The 27,470-nt window shown below is 40.5% G+C and overlaps 1 protein-coding gene across 3 annotated transcripts in view; it reads left to right on the top strand.

Moving 5' to 3' along the window:
• The window catches only part of ZZEF1 (zinc finger ZZ-type and EF-hand domain containing 1), a 60,099-nt gene extending 33,143 nt beyond the window's left edge, over positions 1-26,956 (top strand). For 2 of the 3 annotated variants that reach the window (XM_063340598.1, XM_063340596.1), the window contains exons 32-55: positions 11-172; positions 828-957; positions 1,226-1,364; positions 1,578-1,743; positions 2,319-2,581; positions 3,588-3,760; positions 4,332-4,479; positions 5,053-5,192; positions 5,633-5,910; positions 6,995-7,169; positions 7,712-7,844; positions 9,471-9,667; positions 10,247-10,366; positions 11,715-11,903; positions 12,260-12,360; positions 12,891-13,026; positions 14,117-14,476; positions 16,353-16,496; positions 17,382-17,550; positions 20,025-20,123; positions 20,886-21,051; positions 22,555-22,705; positions 23,241-23,312; positions 23,797-26,956. In XM_063340598.1, coding sequence (XP_063196668.1) covers positions 11-172; positions 828-957; positions 1,226-1,364; positions 1,578-1,743; positions 2,319-2,581; positions 3,588-3,760; positions 4,332-4,479; positions 5,053-5,192; positions 5,633-5,910; positions 6,995-7,169; positions 7,712-7,844; positions 9,471-9,667; positions 10,247-10,366; positions 11,715-11,903; positions 12,260-12,360; positions 12,891-13,026; positions 14,117-14,476; positions 16,353-16,496; positions 17,382-17,550; positions 20,025-20,123; positions 20,886-21,051; positions 22,555-22,705; positions 23,241-23,312; positions 23,797-23,871 — 3,886 coding nt within the window. In that variant the 3' untranslated portion in view covers positions 23,872-26,956. The remainder of the gene's footprint in view (positions 1-10; positions 173-827; positions 958-1,225; positions 1,365-1,577; positions 1,744-2,318; positions 2,582-3,587; positions 3,761-4,331; positions 4,480-5,052; positions 5,193-5,632; positions 5,911-6,994; positions 7,170-7,711; positions 7,845-9,470; positions 9,668-10,246; positions 10,367-11,714; positions 11,904-12,259; positions 12,361-12,890; positions 13,027-14,116; positions 14,477-16,352; positions 16,497-17,381; positions 17,551-20,024; positions 20,124-20,885; positions 21,052-22,554; positions 22,706-23,240; positions 23,313-23,796) is intronic. The other variant, XM_063340597.1, reaches the window with a different exon arrangement.
• Positions 26,957-27,470: the final 514 nt, after the last annotated feature.

Here is a 27,470-nt window from a genome sequence, read left to right as displayed (position 1 = left end):
TTTTATTTAGATCGTTGCTTCCTGCCTTATCATGTGTGCAGACGACTCTCCTTCACCTTTTGGATATGAGCTGGGAACCAAGCGATCTTTCCTTCTTTGTTGAGATTCAGTTACCACATCTTCTGATGACTACATCACAAGAAAACATAAGTATTCATGACAGCGTCATTTGGTGAGTCAGGAAGAACGAGACTTTCACATGGTACTAACTATCGATACCATTTTTACCAAGAAAGGCTCCTGAACTTTGTGCTGGAACAAGCAGTAAAAATACCACTAACAAGTATGGCAAAATTTTGGCCAGTATCCAAGGGCTTAACTGAAGTATTTGAAAACTTTTGCAGCATTACTAGTGCAAAAACTATTAAAATTTTATCTTTAACCTGATTACTGCTGGAACATTTCACTTGTTTAGCGGCGTAGCAGGAGGTAGATGATGCTGTTTCTTGTCTCGATGAATATTGAATGTTTTAACTCCTGCATGTTTCATCGTTATAGTAGATGAAACAAAGGTAAAGGCAGATGAGCAAATGTAAAGGCCAAAAACCTTTTAAATTTCTTATCTGATCTGCTAGGGTTACCAAAAGTGTGGATTTTTCTGATTTTTGCATTGTGCTCCCCATATTTATTTAAGAACTTGTCACAGACGCAAGAAGCAGGAGTCTGCATGGTCACTTGTGAACCAAGTGAACTGGGCTGCTCACAGTTCTGGTTTTATTAGCATGTTAGAGCACTTTGTTCTTAACTCGGGATAATTTTTTTTTTTTTTATGTTAGAGAGAAGCCTGATTGCATTCAAACTTACCTTTGAGCTTGCTTTTCTTTTAGTCAGTGGAGTGAAGAAGATGAAATTGCAGACTACAAGCAAAACTGTGAGTGGATGGATGAATGTCAGGATGTAATGTTTGAGACCTGGTATGAAAAGATAGCTCAAGCTGATCCAGAGAAGCAGAGAAAGGTGACCTCATAATTTGTTTATTTATCTGCAGAAGGAGTAATTAGGAGACTTTTAAAAGCATAAAGGAGAGAAAGGAATCTGACTTAAACTGACTTTGTTTTTTTAACGAGTTGGATCCCTGGCTCCCTGTAGGCCTTCAAAAGTCTAAAATGATGAAAAGATCCCCATCCTTTTTTGGCAGGGGAAGTGTTCTGCTTTTTGTCTAAAAAGAGCTTACTCAAAGTTAGAAAATAATACTCAAGTGAACTGTGTCCATTTCTTGCTCTAGATGCACATGTTTGTTGCTCGTTACTGTGACCTGTTAAACGTGGACATATCCTGCGATGGCTGTGATGAAATTGCACCGTGGCACCGCTACCGCTGTCTGCAGTGCAATGACATGGATCTGTGTAAAACTTGTTTTCTTGGTAAGAATCATTAAAAACACCAAAACAACTCAAAACCCTATACTCGACGGTAAAATAGTGTCTTCTAAATTATACATAAAACAAAGTGAAAGACTTTTCTTATGGGTATTTTAGAAATGTTAAGCTTTTCCTAATCTGAACATGAATTTGAAATTAAGAAAGATCCTTTATCAAAAATTATTTACATGGAAATATTAAAATACTTCTTTCCAGGTGGAGTTAAACCCGAAGGACACGAGGATGACCATGAAATGGTTAACATGGAGTATGCCTGTGATCACTGTCAAGGAGTTATCATAGGTCGGAGAATGAACTGCAACGTCTGTGATGACTTTGACCTTTGCTATGGATGCTATTCTGCAAAGAAATACTCTGACAGGTATTAAATACGTGATTTTGTTCCCCCACTTCGCAGAAAAGCTGTAATATGCAACTAAGTACAGTCTGTCACTCTCATGACGCTTCCTACAAGGTTGCATCTGACCTCAGAAGATCCCGCAGGCGTCTTTCAGGGAAACATAACAAATAGAGCACCTGTTCAGCAAAAACTTTTGCAGTTTGGAAACCTGCCCCAACCTCTGAAATAGCTTAGAAGCAATTGTTTTCTAGCCATGGCTGTGAAAGTTGCAGAAGGAGAGTTGTCAGCCCTGAAAGACGGGATAGAAGAAATGAACAGCGCTGTGGTTAGACAACACAGGTTTTAGTGCTTGACGCCAAAGATCTTATAAAATTTCATTTCTGGAGCAGGAGCTCTCGCGACAGTTCAGGTTCTGTTAAAGGAGCGCTACTGAAGTCAGTGAGGCTCTGACAGTTTACCACACTTGAAGGTGTACAGTTTGAAACTGCAATGTGTTGGTTTTTTCACAGCTTACTGTAAAGGTGTCGTGTGTTACTCATTACATTGGTTAGCAAGAAAGTGGCTGCATTTCAAACTCATGTACCTTTTTCTTTCAGTCACTTGCCCACCCACAGCATCACGGTGTATCCCATGGTGACTATTCGAATCAGTGACCGGCAGAGGCTCATCCAGCCGTACGTCCACAACTATTCCTGGTTGCTGTTTGCAGCTTTGACTCTCTACAGTGCAGATCTGGCAAATGGGGAGGAAGTAGAAGGAGAGAAACTGGATCCACAGGTCCTCACTCATGCCAGAGTTCTGCAACATCAGTGCATCCAGCTCATCGGAGACTGCTTGATGAAAGCCCAGCACGGAAAAGGTGAGTCAGCTCCTCCTTCACTGAAACAATGGTTTCTAGCAAGTGTCAGAGAAGTCTGTGATTACTCACTTGGAAGTTTCCAAAGGAAAGGGGAAGCTACTGTGTACTTCACTGAGAATAACTGTTTATGTTGAAAGCAAATGTAGAACGAGTGTCGTTCAGGGTCACTGCAACATGGAAAATAGGGTGCTTGAGAAAATTAATTTTATGCTTACATAAACATTGAAGACAACTTGGCAACTCTCTGGTTGTTTTTTTTTCCATCTCAGATGTTGTAAAGGGATCAATCAATATAGCTGCATGTTCTCTTACTAATGTGTTTCTGGCAACTGAAGGACTTGAAGGAAGGCAAATAACTTGGTGGAAAATGTTTTTTGTTCTACATCTCTTGGCAAGAATTTTTTAACCTTATGTGTGGTATGAGATAAGTTTCTGGGGATGATGTCCGTTTGCCTGGAAATAAGGTTTTCTGTGAACCAAGACCTACTACAGAAAACAGGGTGATACAATAGAGACCTACGTTGAATGTAACAAAAATTCTAGACTCAAGTTCAAATAATTTTACTGGTAGTTCTTTTTGAGCAGCTCTAATACAGCTGAAATACCACCACCACATACTTATGTATCCTCTTTATTTAATCTGTTTGTTTTTAGCGTACAGTTTTAGTCTATAGACATTTTAGGTGGCGAGAAGATTAAAAGCTAAGACAAATTTCATTTGCCTTTCATAATTTACACTGTTGGGAGGTATCTCTAACACTTATTTTAATTAGTTAAGACTTCTACCCTGATGATATCTTTGTGAGGTGGAAAATGTCACCACTGTTATTTAATGGAATTACATAACTAAGTGAACATGATGGGAAACGTCTTTTTGATGGAGTTGATATTCAAAAGGAGTGTGTGAGGGGAAATTTGCAGTTCTCTTTTGAAATGTTTCGGTTCTGCTTTTTGCCTATCTTGACACTCAACAGCTAAATAGCTTTTATAACTTTCTTGCTTTCAGGTCTGAAAAATTTAGCTCTGCTCTGCATGTTACCGGAAGGCGAATCCCTCTCAGAGAATGAGACTGTTTCAGTCAGTCCTCCCACAGATGGTGCTCCAAAAGGCCATAGTGGTGATAAAGCGGCGAAGGGAAGAGATGAGAAGCCAAGCACAGGCTCTTTTATGCATTGTAATGTAAGTACCTGTTATTTACAGAACCCCCCATATCAATTAGACGTGCATCTTCAGAAGCTGAAACACCCTATTCTGGATATGTAAGGGAAATAAGGGATAGTAATGATTTCCTTTGTAAGTAAAAGTTGGGGGGGCAAGGGAACAGTTGTTGGTTGGTTTGTTTTTTATTAGATCCAGCTGATCAAAGACGAAGGCATCACCTTATGTTCTTACAGGCAACTGATTCACAAAGCGTTGGAGGGAAGGGGCAGAGATCGTCCTTTCTGAAAGGGCTGTCATTTCCCCTAGTCGTTAGCACTGTTTAGGTAGGAGAATGAGTTTCCTACAGTTCTAGACAGTACATAAAAAGTATTACTGTGCAGTAATTTTATGCATAGGGATTCAAGCAAAATAGAAAAATGCTATTTTCACTGAACAGAAGCTTAAGACATGTATACATCTTCTTAACCAACAAAAGGTTTGGACATTCAAGGAAAAATGTTTGACAAATGCAGATGGCTTTTTTCCATGGCTGTTTCTGCAGGTATTAAATTTTTTTTTAATCTTTTAGTGTCTCTTTTTTTATTTTTAGGGGAAAGGAGATACTCGCAATGAAACCCAGTCTCCTGCAGAAGATAAAGCAGGAAAACAAGGAAGTGAAAGCAAAGCTGTCTTTGCAAAGAAAGCTGTTTTGAGACAAGAGTCAGACTTGTCTGTAGATGATAATGTTTCTCCAACAGGTAAAAGATTATTTCTCATTTTCCCTGTCACAGAAACATCCATTCATATGCAAAGCAAACAGCTGTATTTTTTGTTCCTAACCCATTTTTGTGTATTTGCAAATACCTTTAATGCAAGTGAGCTGTCTGCTTTGTAAAAACCTGCCAAGCGCAGTGCTTTGAACAACTGCTGCCTTGCAATCGGCTTGAAGGGTTGTAGAAACGGGAGTAGAATTGCACTGATACGTGTCCATGTATAGAGATTATAGTTCCTGTTGGTCTAACACAATGCTTCTGAATTCCTAACCAGAAGTTAAGTGTCTTATTCTATTAAAGACTAGTATTGTTAGAATTATCGTAGTAAAATGGATCTGTCCCTATACCGTCCTTTATGTTTTTGAATAGATGGTGTAAATCTCTTTGCCTACTACCTTTTATACATTTTTATAAAGACTTGCTTTTCACATTCTAATTACATTTTAAAAAAGAGGTTTTATACTTAGATTGTAATTATAAAAATTAAGCTATCACTTTTTTTTTTAATTCTTAATGTCATTTTGGGGATTCTCTTCTTTTTTGTTTTAATTTAAAAAGCAGATGGCTGCGTCTCGGAGGATTCAGCCCAGAAGCAAGCAGAGAAGGTTTTAATACCTAGCCAGGAACAAGTTTTTGCTGAATGCTCTCAGAAGAGGATTCTAGGATTGCTGGCAGCTATGTTACCACCTTTCAAATCAGTTAGTTCTTTTACTTTCAATCTGTGTAGTTTTCTAGATATCGCAAATAACGTGAAGAAAATTCATAGCGAATTAAATGTGGGACACGGGTCTTGTTCCTTACACGTTATAAAATGTGAATCAGGATGTCTTAAGACATTTCACATTACTAAGGAATGTAAGAGCTCGTTCTTGCATGGGGGGAGAGGGAAGGGAATTTTAATTTATCTGGAAAGCAGTCTATCTTAACTCTTCAACATCTGCAAAGTTTAAGCCACTAGCTTAGATTTACATGTCAGGTCATCTTAACAGGCCAACAACAGAAGTAGGAACCTAGTTTCTCATTTGCTTTCGTTCCATTTGAAAGAGCATTAGAACAGAAGATTTTTGTATGTGCTATGACTTTGACTAAAAGTCTTGTTTTCTTTCCCTGCCTTACTGAGATTTTTCTTTTTCCGTAGGGCTCCACAATGTCTTTGATTAACCTGGAACAAATACTTCCACTGATGTTTCAGGTTGTAATCTCGAACGCTGGCCACCTAAATGAAACTTATCATTTAACATTGGGACTTCTGGGCCAGTTAATCCTGAGACTTATGCCTGCAGAGGTGGACGCTGCAGTGACTAAAGTCCTTTCAGCCAAACACAATTTGTTTGCTGCGGGAGACGGGTCTACGGTGCCAGAAGGCTGGAAGACAACTCACCTTCTGTTCAGTCTGGGAGCTGTGTGTTTAGACAGGTGCCTTTTACTTTAAACCTATGAGTTGCTCTCTGATGACTAATACTAGTTTTCTTTCTTGTGTGCCTCAGGCCTAGAGGCTTTTTAATAGGAAGTTGATTAAAGCTGTACCCCTGTATCATGGAAACGGCTTAGCATCTGCAGCTCTTGTTGCGGTGAGAATCTCTTAATTGCCTTCCAAAAGAAGGCTGTCTGTTGAAGAGTGAGGTAATTTTCTGTGCTTACCTACATAGCGTGTTATGGTGGAAGAAGTCAGGTTTTGAAACTTTGAGCAAAAAACCAAAACATGGTCCTGTATTTTTTGTATGGCATCAGTTCTCTCCCTGGAGTTACCTATCTCCTGTGTAACTTGGGAAGGGAGGAGAGTGTGTCACGTGGTAACTGTCACCAGTGCTGAATTCTGGATCTGGCCCTTTTATGTAAGAGTATTAGAGAGAGACATTTTTGTAGAGTGAAATTGCACAGGAAGCAGCCAGGATGGGCAGGGCAGGTCTTCTGTTTCGAAGATCTTGAGAAAGCTCTCAGGCATTCTAACGTTAATATCACGCTCGTTAAATACGATAGTGTTGCTTTTCCATTGTAGCTATGTTTTATAGGGAAGGTCCATAAGCAAATAGGAAAGCATTTGAAATTTAAAGGCAGAATATCCCCAGGATCAGCTGAGGGAAGGGAGTTTCTCAAAGACTAACTTTAGAGCAAGGAGGCCAGTCTCCTTAGATTATTTGTGTAGTTCACAGAGAGTAGGTAGTCATGTACGTGGGAAATAAACCACTTGTGCAAAGAAAAACATCTGAGCTCTAAACTAAAATTAGGAGTTAAAGGTAACAATGTTCAGGCACGCTTTGATTTGTGACTGTAAACCCCTTGAGAAAACAGACTAGTGTTTATGCACTAGTGATGAAAAACAAAACAGAATTCATGTGTCAGCTGACGTGAAAGCTTCAAATATTTGGAAAAACATTTACATAATGATATGAAAGCTTATAGCTATGACAGATTAACAGTGATACGCTGTCTTGAGGAAAAATAGTTTCAGGTAAGTCTGTAGTCAGCCCTCCTAATACTGCCTGCTCTTGCTTTCCAGTCGTGTAGGTCTGGACTGGGCAAGCTCCATGGCAGATATTCTTCGATCTTTGAACTCTTCTGCGCAGTGGCATAATGTGATCGCTGCTTTCACTGACCATTGCATTAAGCAACTGCCCTTCCAGCTAAAGCACACCAATATCTTCACTTTATTGGTGCTGGTTGGGTTTCCTGAGGTAAGTGGCCTATTGATACTAAAGGAAACGAAATTGGTTAGAGTTTTTAGGTTTCTATTTCTAAATACTACGGATTTCATCAATTGGGGACATCCGTTGTAAACTCAAAACACGGTGTATGTCAGAGTTCACATCTTTCCACTTGCGCACAATTCATGTTTATCTAATGAGGAATAACGTAGCTGGTTTTGCCTTGCATTTCTTCGCGTGCTACTTGTAACTATCATGAGAAAACCAGCTTAGTACATCTGAGTATCGAAAAGGGCTTTTTATACAAGCAAAACACTCCAGTCTCACTCTCGATAGTCATTAACTGTGATATATTGCCTTTGTAGCATTAAGCTGGTAGTTGTAGGCTTTTTTTTTTTTTATACAAGTGAACTGCCATTTTTCTAAAGATTGACAAATCCCTGGCAGTGAGCAGATTGTTCAGCTAAAAAGTGCAATACCACGTATAAGCAAATGTAACCAATGTAAAAGATGACTGCGTGTTTACAAATAAGTACTCCACATCCTAACTGAAACTTTTGCTGCAATTTCAGGTGCTGTGTATGGGGACTCGGTCTGTGTACGTGGACAATGCTAATGAGCCTCATAACGTGATCATCCTGAAGCATTTCACTGAGAAAAACAGGGCAGTTGTAGTAGACATCAAAACCCGAAAGAGAAAAACAGGTTCTGTGACACTTTTATTTTATCAAAGAATCGCAGAGTATTTCCTTACAGTTTCTTATGGATACCCAAAAGCATATTTTGACTAGACCCCTTTGTGCGGGTCTGCAGAGTTTGAATGCCATTACTAGTAATCACCTGATTTTCTGCTTTTAGGTTAAATCGAATTGTGAAGCTTCTGCAGTAAAGATTGTGGAGACTCATTTTCTTTTTAAAACTCTGCCGTTTATTTTTATTCAGAAAAGCATTTAGGAAACGCTTGAGACCGTTTTACTAACTGAGAAATCTCAGAAATATGCTTTTGATTAAGCAATTGTTTCTGTTTTGAGATTTGCTTACTGCTTGTGTCTTAGCCTTTACAAACACGCGCTTAATGTTTTAAAACAATTGCAAATCTAAAAAACGTTCATGCTGCCTCCGTGTACTTCAGCGCTGCTATATAAAGGAAAGGTACTCAGAGCCTGAACATTTTTGGGATAGTCTACTTTGTTGCTTAAAAAATACTCTGCATTTTTATAAAGTGCCTGTTTCCACTGTGGGCAAGGTGTACTACTATGGGCAAATGAAGACCAAGAGCGAACACAAACATACCCGTTATTGATTGATTGCTTCTGAAACGATGCTGTGTTGGCTGTTCTTTCCTGGTCCTGTAAAAAAGCATGCCGTGAGGACAAGCCTAACTCCTTTAATCGTGTGCTTTATTAAATGTCAGGGGTCTTATCGTCTCTGCTTTCCTCCTGTCTGGAAGAACTTTTCAAAACAGTTTGGATACCCCTAAAGTTTGACACAAACATTAAAAGGAGCTATACAGCATGAAGTCGTGTGTAGTCCAGGAAATGTCTGGATACTTTAGAATATTCAATTTCAGGGCATGTTGGTAGAATGTATTGGTTGTTATGGTATCTAAAGGCACCAAAAAAACCCAACAACAAAACCCACCAGAAAACAATAACAAAAAACCAGAGACAGATGCTGCCTCCTGGGTCCCATGCATTGTACCAGAATTTTCTTCGTGTATTTCACCTTGTTTAAAAGTTACTCAAGCGAAATGTTTAACATACAAATAATCAGTTGGATTTCTAGGAGCGAGGGCTTTCAGCTTTGGCACACGTGATCTAAAATTGTGAAGTTAATGAAGAAAAGGTTGTCCTAAGATTTAACTACTGAAGTTGTTTAAAAGACACTTGGAAAAATCAACAGGCCAAACTGCTTTTTGATATTGAAGAAAGTTTTTAATAGAAAAGCTTTTTGTTGTTGTTGTTGATGCTTTGAACAGTAAGACCAGCAAGTTTTATTTCATTGTATCAACTGCAGGTCAGAATTTTCCCCATTTTAATTGTAAAATACAACATGCGCTGCTTTGTATGCTGTACTGTTTTATGTGCAAATATGTGCAGAAAATCAGCTGTGGACAGAAGTTACCTAGGATTTTTTTAACTTGCACTGAAAAATGAGGTATTTTCTTGACCATACGATGAATCTGAGATAATTTTAGTACAAGACCATTATTAGAACGTACTTCATGTATGGATCGTGTTCATGTCCCAGCCTACTCACATGTAGCAGTAAAGGGTGATTTCACAACATTTTAGGACAAACCTAGTGAATTGTGGTTTTTCTCTCTTGCAGTGAAAGACTACCAGTTGATTCAGAAGTGCGGACAAGAAGGCAGTGATTCCCAGGCCCAGCTGAGACAGTACCTCCAGCACTTTGTGCTTATATCCACGCACCTTCTGCAGACCAGCATGGACAGCAGCTACGCGGAGGCAGTGGAAGCAACTTGGGTCTTGTCGCTCGCTCTAAAGGGGCTTTACAGAACACTTAAGGTATCTTTTGCCTGACGCGTTGAATATAATAGGTAAAGAAAAGTTCAAATTCTACCTTGCACTACAGGAACTTGGCTAAGCACACTGGGGAACTAACACAAGTTCATTGCTCTCACAGCTGGCTGCTTTTAACCCCTGTCTGTAGAGGGCTGAAAATGTTGGTAGGCTTTAAATAGCATTTGTGAGCCTGAGTTGAAAGTTGGATCGCTTTTCCTCTGGGGGGGCTGACCATTCATGAAAAAAGAAGAAGAAATTTATAGGGATAACACTCTATGGGCTGAAGCTCGCTTGCCCCTTTTCTTACTCCTGAGTTATTTGAAGAGGGGATCAGTATTTTATTGGACTGTCGGAGCAAGACAGTTACCTAATGACTACTGTGTGTGTCACAGGTGATGCTCTTAAGGCATTTGAAGTGGGGTTTTGTATTTTGGGGGTGTTTTAGGGACATGAAGGAAAAAGATTCCTAACGTAGTTCATCTGGGCAGGAAATTTATCTGAGGCTGTGTGATAAGGCCTTGCAAGCATTGTGATGCATCGTTCCCTTTTTACTTACTTATTTGTGTCTGTCTGTGTGTGTAGATTCATGGTTTTAAGGAGATCCAAGCTGCCTTTCTTCAGTCTGGTTTACTCAAGCTTCTAGTGAAGAAATGTAGCAAAGGAACTGGCTTCAGCAAGACCTGGCTTCTCAGAGACTTGGAGGTAAGAAAAGCTACGTTTTGTAAAAAGTCAGGCTTTTTACACGGCATGAAAGGTTATGGCACTGTGCTTCCCCTTTGTGAAGAAAGTCCCAAGAGAATTTCTAATTATTCTTTATAAAAACGTTCACTTAACTGTATCCCTGAATCTGCCTTCCTCTGTCCATCATAATTGTGTCATCGTAATAGTCCAGCTTCTCTAAAGCAGGAGCTGATTTCAATTCATCTGATTGTATTTGGAAGAAATTTGCAAGATGAGGCATTAATCACCTTCTAAGTTTCTTTAATGAATTTTATTTGGACTGGTCTTGAAAATGCCATTCTTCAATTTAAAAAAAATAATAATTAATCTTGAAGCAAAATATTACTTGCATTACTCAGACATGTACAAGGTATTACTGCAGCGCAGTTTGGGGACATCAACATGCATGTGGGCACGCTTTTTTTGAATGTTCATTAATTGCAGGAAGGTAAGTGTGGTTCAACTGTTAGTTATGTTTTGTCATAGGCAAGAGTTGTGTTAATTCATACTTACCACTTTAGCAACAATAAGAGAGAGAAAGAGTAAAGCCCTGGAATTCTGAGAAGTTGCCGCAGGTGGTAGGTTAGAAACACTGCAGAATCAGACCTGGCATGTGGGATCTCACTGCCCCCAGCCCTGCCGCCGGGAGGTGTGTCCCACCTCACAGAATCACAGAATGGTTCGGGTTGGAAGGGACCTTAAAGATGATCTCATTCCCACCCCCTGCCCTGGGCAGGGACACCTCCTGCTAGACCAGGTTGCTCCAAGCCCCATCCCAGCATCCTGCCGAGTGAGCGGTCTGCCCTGAGCGCTGCAGTGTCTCGCCGTAGCTCTGCCCATGTTACTCCTCAGAGCTGAGGCAGGCGCAAACTGGGGGACCAGGGAAATGTGTAACGCTTCCTTGCTGTTAGGAGTACTACTGTTGGCTGTGCTGAAGCCAAAGGGATATTTTCAAAGGAGAAGAATCTGTAGGGGCATGGCAGGCCTTTTGGCGATAGTCACCTCTCCTCTGTTCTTGTCTAAGAATCCTTAAATCCTTGACGTACTGAAATGGTGAAATAATTATTTTCTCAATTTTTTACACTTTCGGCTGATCACTTAAGCTGTCTTTGGAACAGCCGGGAAGGTGTAACTCATTTGTGAAGTGGGAAACGATTTGGTTTTGTGTATTAGTTTGGTTTTGTTTTCTTTTTTTAGGTGCTGCTTCTTTTTAGAATAGCATGTGTTAAGCACTGTCCAAATCTTACAATGTTCTTATAAAATGCTGATTGCAGATACACTCATAATATTTACAGCTGTCACACCATATACTACCTTTTTTTCTGCGCAGATTTTGTCAATAATGCTGTATTCCTCAAAGAAAGAGATCAGTTCCCTGGCTGAACGTGAGGATACTGAACTGGAAGAAAGGGAACAAGATCAAGATGTGGAGCAACCCGTTGTTGGTCCTGTCGATTTAGAGCAGAACAAGCTTGATCCTCTGGAGGGTTTGGATGAAGCCACCAAAATATGCTTCTTGGTACTTAAAACTTAATTTTACCTCCTTTGAAGTTACTGTGAATTTGCTAGTTGCATACAATGTTTGGTAGTTTATATGACTGTTTTTCTTCTAAATTTACATGGGTCTGTGATTCCAATGTACCACTACCTAAAGGAAATAAACTAGAACTACAGTAATGAACACTACGAAATCATTATAAAGCTTTTTGCTAAATTACTTTTAATTTTTATTAATCCAGATATTAAGTTCATTAATTCTCTACCTATATGCTTAGTGGGAAAATAATACCTAGATCATCCTGAAAGAAACTCACACTTCTTTTTCCCCTGTAATGTCATCTTTTTTATTCTTTTGGGTTTTGTCTCCTTGCTTAGATGACACATGATGCACTTAATGCACCTCTCCATATTCTTCGAGCCATGTATGAATTGCAAATGAAAAGAACAGATTCGTTTTTCCTGGAAGTTCAAAAGAGGTATGTGAAAGCCTGGGCCCAGCAGAAAAACAAGGTTACTAGATGTGGGCAGTGATCTAAAATCTAATAGGTGCCAAATAGAAATTGTTCCAAGGATACGATTTGGTTTTCATGTGTGAAAAAGTAAGGAAATAAACTCCTACTAAGTTGTATTTATGGAAACGAGTCACCATCTTCTGAAATACGTTGCATGTTCTTTTCAATACGATGATTCCCATATGAAGATCTACTACGTCTCTAAATTATCCTAACTGGGGGAGAACGCAGAGCTTACACGTGGCTTCTAGTAATCAAAGCATGTCGCGGAGCCACCACGTTCTCACAGAGATGAGCAATTTTATGACATTTAAAACCTTTGACTTGTTAGAACAGGGAAGCTAGTTAACATAATATGATAAATATAGGTAGAGTTTAATGAATCGTTCTAAAACAGAAGGTGGGAAGATGTAATTTACATTTAATTGCACTGCTTTGGTTTGCATTACTTTTGAAACATGTTTGTGTATTTTTTTCTTTTTTCCTCTTTTAAGGTTTGATGGAGATGTAATTACAACAGATGAGAGGATCCGAACACTGGCTCAGAAATGGCAACCCAGCAAGCGTTTGAGGTTGGAGGAGCAGAGTTCAAAAGCGGTGGATACAGATATGATCATCTTACCCTGTTTGGTACGTACCTCTCCACGAAAAGGAGCGGTTGCAAAATAATTAATTTAGGCATTGAGTGACTTCAGTTTTGTTGAGTGACTTCAGTTTTGTTTAGTAACTTCAAACCCGGAATTTTTTTTCTTTAACATCCGAAGTGAACCGTTGTTAATGTTTTATGTCAGAATGAATGAGCGGGTACAACAAGAATCAAATATTTTTTCCTTGTAATTTTTTCCTTAAGGAAGTAAGAGAACTTGATTCTCAGGTCAGGAGAACAAATTGTGATTGCACGCTGTAATTTCTCCTCCTTGTACAAGAGAGATTGTATCTAATTACTGTAAGCTTATGCTGTAAGCATTACTCTTTTAGCATATTATTGTTATCTTACAGTAATTTCAGCAGGACAAGGAAGCAATGAATTTGTCTTGTAAAGTAGGCTCTACAATTGCAAGGTTTCGCATTCAATAGCCTGGTCCTGCAGCTCTTTGTTGTATTTTGGGTGCTGATTCCTGGCTGTGCGGTATCACCAGCACAGCTGTATATCAGTTGCACAGTAAAGTGGATCAAGGTCTTCCTGAAGTAGTTTCACATAATTATAATTAAAAAAACAAGGCCTTACAACAGCTTATACAAAGGCTGTGAAATAGCCACCCCTGGAAATTCTCCAAACTTAACTGGACAAAGCCTTGATTTTTGAATCAAGGCTCAGCTTTAAGTCAGATTTGGACCAAATGATTTCCAAAGGTCCCTCCCAACTCGCCTCATTCTGTGTCACAAATAGGATGGCACTTTGTTGCCTTACCTCTGTAGGTCAGCTTAAATTAACACTTCTGGTTAGAATTCTAACTGCTGGTTCCAGTCGTGTGTACAGTCACGAATGCAGCGGAGTATAGGGACGTCTGTTTTCATAAACAGTCTTTTTGAGGAATTCTGTCCCTGTAGGTGTGTGAGAGATCACACTTTTGTGGTGTTTGTTGCATCTGATTTTCAGTATGTAAAAGACAGATTCATTGTAAACCCAGCTTGCAGTCTGACGGACTGGTCAGACATCTAAAGATATGGAAGTAAATTGTTGAGAGCCTATTTTAAAACTTGCATTTCTTTTCTGCAGTCGAAGCCTGCGCTCTGCGATAAAGCAACAGAAGAAACCAATCCGGTCGCCCAGAAACTGATAACCAACACCGAGAGTGATCTACAGCTTAGTTACGCCAAGCAACGGCGCACTAAGAGTTCAATACTCTTGCACAAGGAGCTGGACTCTAGAAGTAAAAAGGCTGTGAGAGACTACCTGTATCGTGTAAATGAGGCAACTGCTGTTCTTTACGCCAGGCACGTGCTGGCGTCGTTGTTAGCCGAGTGGCCAGATGACGTGGCGATAAATGAAGAAATCCTAGATCTTAGTGGCCCAGCGCATATGACATACATACTGGACATGCTTATGCAGCTAGAGGAAAAGCAGTTGTGGGAAAAAGTAAGTGGATTTCACCTATGCTTGTGAACAAGCCCTGTGCCTACATGCCACGAGACTCTGACTAACAAAAATACTTGCAGTTCCTTTTTTAAACTAAATCGAAACTCCAAAATTTAAACGCCTTCTGAAAAAGCAGTTGGAATCTGTCAGTGTCTTAACGTACTGATTTTGCTCACAGAAAATGGAAAAACTAGTTTTGTGGAGACAAGTCTCAGTTGTGAAAGAGATATATGGGAAAATAAATCTTATACAGAAATCGGGGAAAATAGGCAGGCCATTTTGAAAGCGGCTTTGTGTTACATCTCAACGTGTGTATTGTCGTACCTGCTACTCCATTGAGGAGCTGACTGTTACCCTGGGGGAAGCGATGGTGGAATGAAAATAGAATGTTGTAATGAAAATGTCAGCTCAACGCTTCACAGCAATTGAAGCGAATCAAGTGCTGGGAATCTTCAAAGAGGGGGTAAAATAAACCAGAAGGTGTCGGTATGCCACTGAACCAGTAGTGTGCTCTCACCTGGGCTTCAGCATGTGACCTGACTCCCTCATCCCATTAAAAAATGAAAATGAAAAAAAAAAAAAAAAAAAGAGAGAGAGAAAAAGAAGAAGTAGTTTAACTGGAAGAGGTCTGGAGAAGAGTGGCAGGATTATCATAGCCATGGAATAACTTCAGTATGAGGAACCAACTAGTTTTCTTCACTCCTGATTTTTGCCCTGTGAGGTCGTGGGGGGAGGAGGAGAAATGAAAAAGTCTGTTCCTCCCTCTCTGTAGTTTTAAAACAGTAAGCAGATACAAAAGTTAACAGCAAGTAGTATTCACTGGCCCACCCGGTAAGAAAACAAAGGAGTGTCAGATTAAGGTAATAAGTGGCAGGTCCAAAACAAACCGAAAGAACTGGTTCTTGACACAGTATGTCATTGAAATTGTTGCTGCAGGGTGTTTATATAGGTTCAGAAAATGACAGGACGAACCGATAGAATAAAAAAATCTGTTAAGGCGTATTAAATTCAAAAGCGTAGCCTTTGTCTTCGGCTGTTCTGCAAGTGTGTGGAGGCAAAGAGTGCATTCAGGGAACTATGCTGCATACTGCTTTTGTTTTTTAAATTTCTTTTCCCCAAGAAATCAATTTTTGGCTGATTTGGAGATGAGCCTTTTGGTCTGAGCTTGCATTACGTTTTATAGGAGGAGTTAGAAAACGGCAGGTGGAGAGGTGTAAGGGGTTGCTATAATGACCTGGAAAGGGGCTGGAGTAGCAGGACTCTGATTGAGAGCTTTTGTGTGCTTTTGAAAAATAAGAAAAGTGGAGACTCGGGTTGTTTTGAGTTATCAGTGTGTCCTGATAGACTAAATGTCATTTATTTGTATTTTTAAAGACACAGCTCTTGCATCTGGTGCTTTCAAACACTGCAGCCACTTAACCGATACTTAATCATTCCTTCTTATACATGAGTTGTACATTTTGAAGGCTAAGACATGATATTCTATTCTATCAAAAGCTGTAGATGTAGAAGATAAAGGTGTCTCTTTAGTACGTTAACAAAGTTGTTTGTCTTCCTTGTTTCCAGCTTTAGTTTACTGTTAATTACGGATTAGCCTTGATTCTAGCATTTGTGAAAAGAGATGTAGCTAATAGCTGTCACATTTTTATTAGGTAAAGACTGAAAGATCTGGAACTGAGGACAGAGCAAAAGCTGCACTTACGGAGGCGATACGTGTAGACATCACTTGTGAATTTGTCTAGTTTCTTGCTAGTACCTCGGTTCTCTCTTGGGAAACGTGTGGCTAGAAATGACGTGTGTCACTCACCAGCGCGTAAGGCTGTATATGTTGGTATGGTGGCCGATTGTATTTACGTGGGGTGTTGCTTCTCCCCAGATTCTGCAGAAGGTGCTGCAGGGGTGCAGTGAGAGCATGCTGGGGACGATGGCGCTGACGGCCTGCCAGTTCATGGAGGAGCCCGGAATGGCCGTCCAGATGCGCGAATCTAAACATCCTTACAACAACAATACGAATTTTGAGGTATGTTACACGCGTACTGCAGCGGAGTGGATTTGCATGGTTTGAAGACTAGTTGAAAGGCATCAAGGTGGCTGGAGCAGGGGTTTCCCAGCACTCCACGCGCACATCCAGGGGACTTCTGCGCTCCGAGCACCTGAGAAGCACCTCTTCAGCCTTGCTTTTGAAGAGGCTGATGCCAAACGACCGAGGCCTTGCCCTGTGAAGAAATGTGTTCAATAAGGCGCTTTTATGTGGTCCTAATTCAATCACGCAAAAAGTGCGTAACTTAAATGGTTTTACTAGGCGTGAGTTTGAAGCAGATCGTATACTTAAATGCTTTCAGGGCCTTAATGAGCAGACTTCTACCCTTTCATCCAAAGGCCTGCTCACTTGGCCTGTTACTTCCTTGTGCTGTTAGAAACAAGGAGTGGAGTGTCTGTGTTGTATTCCTCATTTTAGACTATCTTCTGACACAAACAGCTTTTGACTTTCTTTTCTTGCTACTGTTTGAAAGCATTTTTCTGTTATATATTGGTAAGTAACTATTGCCTCTGAACAGTCTTGGGATTTTTTTTTTTCCCTGCAGCTCTTAGACTTCTGATTCTTATTGTTAAAATGTGTATAAACCTTTAGGATATGGCAAAGACATCAATATCAGCAACGATTATCGGTTTTTAAAAAGCAAAGCGTTGCTAGCAATTAATTTTTACACTCACCAACTAATGCAAACAATAGGCCATGCTTTACATTGTTATTTTTATCAGGAGCTAATTTAACGAAAGAGGGGTTTTCCCCGTGGAGATGCTGTACTATTTGTTATATCTCCCTTGCTCGTATGGTGGAAGTTAAGTAGCTTGTTGGTGGTATGGTATTGCAGTATACAGAGATGTTATGTTTATTTCTCAGGATAAAGTTCACATTCCCGGTGCTATCTACCTCTCGATCAAGTTTGACTCTCAGTGTAATACAGAAGAAGGCTGCGATGAGTTGCTCATGTCCAGCAGCAGTGATTTCCAGCAGGATCGGCACAGCTTCAGTGGGTCTCCGCAGAAATGGAATGATTTTGAGCTTCCAGGTGAACATGCGGTGTTTCAAAGTGCAAATGTAGAGGGAATTGCTGGTATCCAGGACTCTTGAGAGAAACTACTGGAAGATGGCAGTTAAAGGCAGATGTCCCTGAGACGTGTGGGGGAAAAAAACTCCTTTTCTTATCCCAGTCTGTTTGCTCTGACATGCTGCTCTTGCGTTTGTTTCTTGAAAGTAGGCTTATCTGTTGTTCTGCTACTTGACCTTTTTTTTTCCACGCCTCAGTCAAAGCATGCACTTAGCTACTGGAAACAAAGTTTAATCTTGATTCTGTTCCAACACAGTCCTTGTTCTGCACAGTATTCACTTACATTGTTTCTGCCTTGTCTTACTTTCCACAGGAAGCACATTTTTAAAAAAAAAAAAAAAAAAAAAAACAACAAACAGATAAGCTTATCTCTTGCCTGTGTGCTGTAGTAGCGCTCAGAGCAAATAAAGAGTGTGTGCCAATGCCTTGTCTCCAGTTGTTGACACAGAGAGCAGCCGAAAAAAATCCTTTTGACTTGACAACTTCAGCCTGTGTTCTCTAAGCGCATTTTTGACAACGCCAGTAGCAAATGCTGTGAGCTGAAGGACTGCATGGTCCCATGCTGCTTATGTGAAGTTGTTTTAACCCCCTGAGCACTGCAGCCTTGCAGGGAGCTCGAAACTTCGAGTACTGGCCAGCAGGGCGAGGGAGCTGACGCTGCCTCTGCTCTGGTGAGACCCCACCTGGAGCACTGTGTCCAGCTCCAGAGCCCGCAGCACAGGAAGGACACGGAGCTGTTGGAGCGGGGCCAGAGGAGGTCCCGGAGATGCTGGGAGGGCTGGAGCCCCTCTGCTGTGGGGACAGGCTGAGAGAGCTGGGGGGGTTCAGCCTGGAGAAGAGAAGGCTCCGGGGAGACCTTCCAGCCCCTTCCAGAATGTGAAGGGGGCCCACAAGAAAGCTGGAGAGAGATGTTTGTCAAGGATATGTAGTGTTAGGATGAGGGGTAATGGCTTCAAACTGGAAGAGGGGAGATTGAGATGAGATCTGAGGCAGAAACTCTTTGGTGTGAGGGGGGTGAGCCCCTGGCCCAGGGTGCCCAGAGAAGCTGTGGCTGCCCCATCCCTGGAGGGGTTCAAGGCCAGGTTGGACGGGGCTTGGAGCAACCTGGGCTGGTGGGAGGTGTCCCTGCCCAGGGCAGGGGGTGGCACTGGGTGGCCTTTAAGGTCCCTTCAACCCAAACCATTCCGTGATTCTGTGATACTGTCAGTAGCTGTCAATAGATTTAGGAACTTTCTTAGCAAGCAGTTCAGGTTACAAGGTGCTGGTTAGAAACAAATGTGGGTCTGTAGAAACATTTTTTGATTTTTATGAACTTCTTGCTGTCCTCCTTTTCCTCCCAAAGAGTTGCAGACGTTTGCCAAGAAACTGAACTTTGAGGGCCATTGTTTTGGAGCAGCCTTGGCTGTGAAACTTGAGTTTCACCTTGTGAAACTTTTATTTCCAGCCAAGGCTGTCTGGATTAAGGCTCTTGATTTCACTCAGCACGCATTAGCTGGAACCAGGCATTTGAAGGCTTCTGGGCTTTTCACTTGATGGCAGGGCTTTCTCAGGACTCCTAGGAGTAGGATAGAGAAATGGCTTCATTTCGTGATGAAAAGGGGAACAGGGTTTTAGATTATTTTTTTTTATTATTTAAAACCCTAAAACGTTTTCAAAATTTTTCGTCTTTGTGAATCTTTGAAAATTCTGCTTCCCAGTGAAAACCAGCATGCTTGTCCCAGGGTGACAGGGTTTCTCATGGAACAGTAGGATACTCTAAGTTTTAAGCAGCTCTAATATTACAGAGCACTCTAGGTAAGGATGTATTTTCTTTAGCGTTACAGCTAAGTGCCGGTGTTTATCTCTGTGAAGCTGTAGATACTGCAATGACAAGAACTTCTTGAATGTTCCACTGTCTGATTGTAAAATGATCAAACATTTTGATAGTTCTTCCGCTTTTAAGTGGCTAAGTTTAAAAGTTTTGCTCCTTAGAGTAACAGTGTGCAAGGCAATGTTCTGACACGTAAAAGCAGCGCAACTTCACTTTCACTTTTTTTTTTAACCTTTAATGGTCTGTGAGCTTGGCTGTCTATGTGGAGGCTCTTTTTTCATAAATCATAACCGATCCATAAACACAATTAGAAAAGTGAAGTTCAACTGTGTACAATGTAGAGTTTCTTTAACTCCCTCTTCTTCCATGTAGTTGACAAAAATATAAGAGATGTTATCCTGGTAACTGTCTTTATGCAGGGGAAACCGTTCTGCGTTTTGCTTCAGCCTCCTGTTTGTCATACTGTTCTGTGCATTTCGTAATTACCAAAAAGTAAAAGCTCACCTCTCTTGAATGACGATACCCAGGATTCGTTTATGACAGAGTTTTCATTTGGATTGTATTTGTGATAGCGAAAACAACGGGCAGGTAATAATGTGGGTTTTCTTCCTTCCCTCGTACACAGGGGACACACTCTATTACCGATTTACTTCTGACATGAGTAACACGGAGTGGGGTTATAAGTTTACAGTGACAGCGGGTCATCTTGGAAGGTTTCAGACAGGTAAGCACCACCCAGAATGTATCGGAAAGGACTTTCTCAAGTTATTTTGCCAAGCTTTGACAGACTTGTGGTTATCCCTTTTTACTGACTTAAAATCTGCTTTCTCCAGCGTTTTGGAAATAAGTAACTAGTTCAAGTTAAAACTTGACTAATGTCTCTTATTTGCTGTGACTTTATGCTAGAAATACCAAATCTTCACAGAGGTTTGGAGGTAACAATTGTAATACTGTTTTTTGCATTCAAAGTCTCATTATATGACAGTAATTACACACAGGATTTAGTAAACACTCCAAGGTGCTGTAATTGGAAACAGAAATAATTGTAATTTTGTTTTTAAAAAGTAGTTATCCATTAGAACAGGCTGCTTCTGGATCTAATTTCTAGATATAGCATGAAAGCTTTTATCAGTTTATTTTAGAAATTAAATATTTTTAGCGAAATTGAAGCTGGTGGATGACTTGTAATCAGCAAAACTACTGCAAATCACACAATAGCGAGGACCTGTGTTTTGTTTGCCTCATTTGGGCAAAACTTCTATTTCAGATAGGATTCTTTCTTAGGTTTTTTTGCCCCAGAATAGACTTGTGATGTCAGGATGTGGTGTAGAACTATCTCAGAAATATTTTTTTTGTGTATTTTTGTTCGATATGTCTTACTTGCCAGAGCAATACTTTGTATGTGGAGAAGACTGAGCCTAGGAACAGATGGGTCCCTACGAAAGTAACAGCTATTTTATTTTATTTTATTTTTATTTTTTCCCAGGGTTTGAAATTCTAAAGCAGATGCTGTCTGAGGAAAGGGTGGTTCCTCACCTCCCGCTGGCCAAAATCTGGGAATGGCAGGTGGGGGTAGCGTGCCGTCAGACGGGCCACCAGCGTTTGAAGGCTATCCACCTGCTCTTGAAGATAGTGCAGTGCAGTGCCCAGAGGTAAGTGCGCTGTTCTGCGTTGTGCGCCAAAAGGCAAAGGGCAGGAGAAGAAAAAGTGACTAAGCTGAGAATATCTTGAAGCCAGAAAACCGTGATTTGAAGTAGGTATTCTTCATTTGCCTTTTGGATACAAATCACAGAGCCTTGACAGCGGAAACTTATAAGGAGTTTTTTTCAAAAACATTTTCTCTTCTTTTTGGCTTTTAAAAAAGGTCCAATGAATTCAGATGTTGTTGTAAAGAAAAAAAACCGCCCCAAAACAGGACAAAAAACCAGATTTCAATTCATTTTCTAGAAATTTGTTCTCTTTGTATTAGGTTAACTTAACCTCACAATTAAGGTGAGGATGGAATAATAAACTGGTGAAATGATGATCTGATTCTGTGTAAAGTAAATAACTTTTAAATTATTATTTTTAGTTGTGCCACTAAGCCTGTAATTGAGTTTCAGAAGGGATAGGTGCGCTACTGATGAAGTGTGTATGGCATGTGTGTCTTTTGTGAAAATACACATTCAAAAAAATGTTGAGCTTTATAGTCTCTTGCGAATGTGTATAGTCACGTTAACTCGATAGAAAGGCAACAGTGCCGGGATGCTGACACTTATCTCGGTTATGTCCTTTTGGTTTTACAAAGTCACGAAAGTAAGAGCATCCCACTATCTTACTTGGATAAAGAGAAGTCAAAAAGTATATTCGCATATAGCAATAAAAACGGACAATTACATAGAACCATTGCTTGACTCTCTGCAAATTTTAGATACGGCGATCTACATCTAACTCGGAAAAAAATTATTTTGGTATTATTTGTAGTCACTGATTTATTATCTTTTCAAGTTCCCTTAGGTTTTTCTCATCAGAAAATGTCTGCTTTGTCATGTGGACAACAAATTTAATTGCTAAAAGATCAAGTCTCCATTGTGCTTATAATATTTAATATTTTTCTTGTGTTAATCTGATGATAGATTCTGAAATTGAGTTTCGCCCCCTTTATCCCCTATTGAATGATATCTGTCATCTTATCTGTATGATAAGTGACATTTGATTAGCTGGCTTTAACTCAGCAGTAGGAAGGATGCGGGGTTGGAATTATTTTTAAAGCTATATATCAATTTTTGCCTGTCTGCCCTAAACAAGGGCATCGTCTGCCCAGTGCTGTAGTTCGGTTTTGTATAATTTCAGGCCGTGGAGCTAGAGCATTTAGCAAAGTGATATATGTAGGGTTTTTTAAGTCCTCATTTCGGTGGCCAGTCCGTTTTAGAGATGTCATTTAGACATATTCATGGATATAAGATCTTCTCCACTGATTCAGAATGAAAGTCATTGTGCTGAAACACTTGACTCAATTTAGATTTGAAAATGCTTCTTGTGTTTCTTCCTTTATTTATACCTCTGTCAAAACTGTGTGGTTTTATTCTCTTAAATTTGTTTGGTGTCTTTTTTATTTTTTTCTCCCCAAAAAGATCATGGTTACTCACTATTTCATTTAAATTACTTTTTTTCAGGGACTGTGACCTCACCTTGTTGAAGCCACTTTGGCAGCTTTTCACCCATATGGAAAACAACTTTGGTCATGACACGGCCAAGCCTGGTATTCTCCTTCCTCTTCATCGAGCACTCGCAGAACTCTTCTTTGTTACAGAAAACAGAGTTGCTGTAAGCAGTTCCTCTGTATCCCTCCTCTCCCCAGTGCTGGGAATGATACGTAGTTCCGTGTTAAACTAAATGCAGTTTGCCTTTCTCTTGGCAAAGTCCATCAGCGCTTTCGAAACATCAAATGCTTCAGAAACTTTAACAGCTTTCTCTTGCGGAATTTGGTGGCAGATTCTAATGGAGGGGCACAGTGTTGCCCCATCCATCACGGGACCTTAAGTAATAGCATGACTCTTCCCTGTCTGACTAAGGCGGAGGCCCTAAAACTACTCTTTATTCTGAGAGGAATGCAGATTTAATAACTAATTTAAAGGTATTCGGATGTGGTTCTCCTTGAGTTGATTCTGAACGTTACATACGAACAGTCTGTAATGAACTGATTTCTGTGGTCACAGACTGTGTCCAGGAGAGACCTGTGTGTATTTCTGATACCTTTGATTCTTGGGGACTGCTAAAATGGTCAGCATTTTAACGTTAATTAGTAGGATGATCTCTTTGGTAGAAACGTTGGTGTTCATTGAATGCTTTCTCGCTGCAGGAGCTTGGATCTCTACAGGAGTATTTGCTTGCCTTAAATACCGAAGATCATCTTCATCGCTGCACAGCACAGGTAATAAGATTGCACAACCCCAGGGATGTGCGATTTTGTCATATTTTTCTGGCAGATAGAAAATGATTTCTGATAGCCCAGTGGAGTTTTATAAAATAGGTATGAATGTACTTGGGCTTTACAGTACCATGACAGGCCTTTGAAACTGAGGAATGAACTAAGCACAAATGCTGGTCTTCAAGAGTCGGATGATGTGCCGCAAACTGGCTGCCGGGTGTAATCAGGGCTACCTGTTTTACCGATTTGACCTCTCAACTGCCAAAACTTGGCAATGGGGAAGGGGCTGGTCTTTCAGCCACTGGAAATACAGTTTCCTTGCTGAAACTGTGTGGATGCGTGACGATTACTGCCCTACCAGGAGACGACCAGTTAGAAACAGGGTGGTTATTTATCTATTTCTGTTTAATTTCATACAAGGATTTCTTTGCAGTTTTGGATTGGGGAGCATCTTTGATGTGACTTTGTTTTTCCTTCTCTCTTCTAGGCCCTGAAAAACATTGCTGCTATCAGCCTTGCCATTAACTATCCGAACAAATCAACAAGTTTCTGGAATGTTTAATACTGGCTCAGGCCGGAGTGCATGGGATAGAGTAGTTTGTCCATAGGAACCTTGGAACAAACATCTTAACTCAGTTCAGGAAAAGTTCCTTCAGCTTCAGTGTATGAGCACTCTGCAGCCTTCCTTCCTTCCACCTTGATGTAGAATTTGTAAAAGTAAAAGCGCACTTCAAAGAAAAAGCACATCTTGAAGTAACTCACGCGTCGCCTACAGTTATGTATGCACATATTGTAGCATGTTAGAGTAAACAGAACAATATTTTTTTTTTTATTCAGAGGAAGTAAAGGAAAGAAGGTAGCTGAAGTATGAGAATGGAAGGCCCCCACGTTGGTATCATCTGCTCCCAAGGAAACTTGATGGATGGAACGTGACAGCTTTGAAAATACGGCTGAACTCGGAGTGATGCCGTCAGCAGCACCTATTCTGTATCGTTGAAGTGAAATAGGCAAACCAGAATCTGGCGGGCTGATGCAGAAACGGTCCACGCTTGAATCCTGTCATGTTTGCTTTTGTTTTGAAGGCTACTACTCAAGGAAAAGAACTTTAATTCTTACTTAAACTACAGGTTGTAAAACAAATTCTGGGTGATTCGTGTAGCAGTTAAAGGATTCCAATTTCAGAGCATCCTCGTGCAAGAGGTTAATGTTCCTCCTGTTCTTTGATTTGATCAGCTGGATCATCTGTTCTTACCTTAATTTATCTCCAGTGTGTTATTCTAAATAGTCCATTATTCCAGCGCGGAGAGCCAAGGCTGGCCTCCATTCACAAAGCAGTGGTAGTATGAAGAACTGAGGAACTTACACGTTTCTCGAAGATTGCATCTTTAAAAGATATTATTCACGAGGCATTTTTCTTTTAATTATTTCAATACCAGTGGCTTAGGAGGTCCGTCTTGGCAACGTTGGGAACCCGGACTCCCAGCACTCAGGGTGGGGGTTAATGATCAATCCAGTCTTATCTTATAGAGCAATAACTGCATTACTCGTAGTGAACATGGAATGAATTGCAGACCTTCTATGCTGAAATAAATTGGCTTTCTTCCTGCTCAACTACGCTGGTTGTTCCCTTTCCAAAGAGTTAAACAGAACATAGAAGGATTTGGGGGTGTATTTTGTATTCAGTTTTACAGTATGTAGAGCTGGTCTTGTCAAGTGTGAATTCAGCGAACTTTTTATGCTAATTATTTTCTTCTTCCCTTCCTCACCTCAACATTAGAATATGTAAAAAAAAAAAAAAAAAAAAAAAAAAAAAGGCAACCAAAAGCTTCAGGAGTAACTGAGTGTAAGTTGTGTAAAGGCAGTGGCTCTGTCAGAAGGGAACACGCGCATTGGCCTTGTTTGCCCGGCAGGTGAGTGATGCTAAAGAGCACTGTGCAGCAAGCGCAGGAGCACTGCTCTGGGGGACGACCTCTGAGTTGTGATGGTCTTACCAGCTGGGACTGGAATTTTAAGGGTGGTCCAATTTCCCTCTGAGAGGGAAACATGCAGTAATACATCCCTTTTTTTTTTGGATGGCCTCTAGTGCTGTAGTTAAAGATGGTTTGACTTCTGTTGAGCCAGGTGAGTGCAAAGTGAAGGCTTCTTCAGGGGACGAGGTTGAATCGGAATGTGATTGTTCTGCCTGAAAGACTTAAAACTGAAGACCAAGAAGTGCTATGCTGAAGCCGTTGCCTTCAGGAATGGAGTGGCCCTCTTAGCAAATGAGAGTGCCAGAATTCAGGAAAAATGCACTATTTATCAAAGATTGAGCAGAAGTGGAGAGATACTGCTCTGAAACCCTTCCTTGAGTGTGCCGTAGTCGCAGGTTAAAGCCCTCCTTCCTTCCCGAACGAGATCACGATGGGAAGGGAATTACCCAAGTTGTGGCCTGTCTTTAACGTGTGGATCATTTTGTTCCCGCATCCGAGTAACGTATTTGAGTTTGCTGTCTCACCGCAGGGGTGGCTGAGAGATCCCTGAGGAACCAACTGTTCGCCCTTTCTGATAGCACGAACTCGTTCTGAGCACCGGGAGTTGCTCCGCCAAAATGAGACGCTCTTAAGTCTATTCTAGGGAGTCGTATCGATGGGACAGGTGAGCGGTTTGAAATTGCTCTTCTTGAGCAGCAGGACTTTGTTCACTGCCTGAGCGTGAATCCATGGCCGAGCAGTCAAGGATACGCAACAGGCTGATTTGCTAAGGCATGTAGCATGCTGCTGACATCTACCTGGTGTAGTTGAAGAAGGCTTTTTTCATTTTTTCACATCAGGGATGAAGACTGTAAATAAACCATTCGTAGAACCTGTCATGGCTCTATCATACTCACATTTTTTTTTTTGTTGGACTGTCTTTGCTTTCTGTACGAAGACATGAGGCTGCAAGGACGACCCAGGAGTGGCCAGTGTTCCTTACTAGGCGTTCCGCTTAACTTACTCTACCAGCAGTAACTGGCCTCGTGAGTCAGTCGTCGTGCCCTGAAGGGACTGTCCAGGAACAGCGTCCACTAAATGTAATTTCTACCCACTAGATGGAACTGAAGGACTGTGACCTGAGTTGACACCGAATCTGTTGCTGCCTTACAACTCAATCATTCATTACGGATTTCTAAGAGACAAGAAACACTGATTTATTTTTTTTCATTATTATTTTTTTCTGATAGTTTTAAAGAAAGGAAGAGAATACCAATAATGAATATTCATGATCAATCACATTTTGAAAATCCTGCAGCAGTTCCAAGTGGATGCGGATGATACTATTGAATAGTATAAAACTGTCTGGAAAACAGGTATGCTGAAAAAAATGTGCCTAATATAAAAAGAAAAAAAAATCAAAGCAAAAGAAGTTGTCCTGCCTGAATCACCTATGATGTGTTTAAAACAAACCGTATTGTTCCTAATGATGCATTTGACTTGCTTTCATTAAACACTTAAAAATGAGAGTTTTATAATTTCTTTTCTTACGGGTTTACTACTTTGCAATTTTTATCAGTTGTTTAAAATATATCAGACCTTTAGATTTATTCCAGTTCAGTTCAACATGTAAAAAGAAAGCTACAGATGTGGGTAAAATATGCAAATGAAGAGAAATATATTGTAAAAATTCTATAAAAACAAAAAAATACAACACAGTGTCTGTTGTTTGTTTGCTTTTCTCGCTCCTCACTGAATGTTAAATGCTCGAATTTCCAGTGAGATCCAGGGTTTTTCTTACCAGTCTTCATTTTCAATGCCTGTACGTAAACCAAGCTTTTCCTTACGCGGTCAGTGTGTGTGTGTATAGATATATATCTCTCTCTGCTCTTGTATCGAACTGGGCAGGATGCATACTTCTGGAGTCATCTCCTAAATTCCAGCCCTGCTGTTTACATTCCAGTGGCCTTACCCTAACAATGAAGTTTTCCCGTGGACAGCCATTGCTTTCAGCGCCTGTGTTTGTTTCCTTTCAGACCCGAAACACACATCTGGATCCCCAGATGTCTCATGTAAGCTGAGATTTATCTGAGTCTCTCCTGATTCTAATTAGCGGTGTTTATCAGCGAAGGTGCTTGTACCTACCTCGTCCAGCGGACTGAGTTTAAAGCTTATTTACCTACAGCCCTAAGTTGTTTCTGCTGGTTTGATG

This window comes from Chroicocephalus ridibundus, chromosome 7 (genome assembly GCF_963924245.1).
Source record: "Chroicocephalus ridibundus chromosome 7, bChrRid1.1, whole genome shotgun sequence".
Classification (NCBI taxonomy): Eukaryota; Metazoa; Chordata; class Aves; order Charadriiformes; family Laridae; genus Chroicocephalus; species Chroicocephalus ridibundus.
This window is presented reverse-complemented; position numbering and strand designations above follow the sequence as displayed.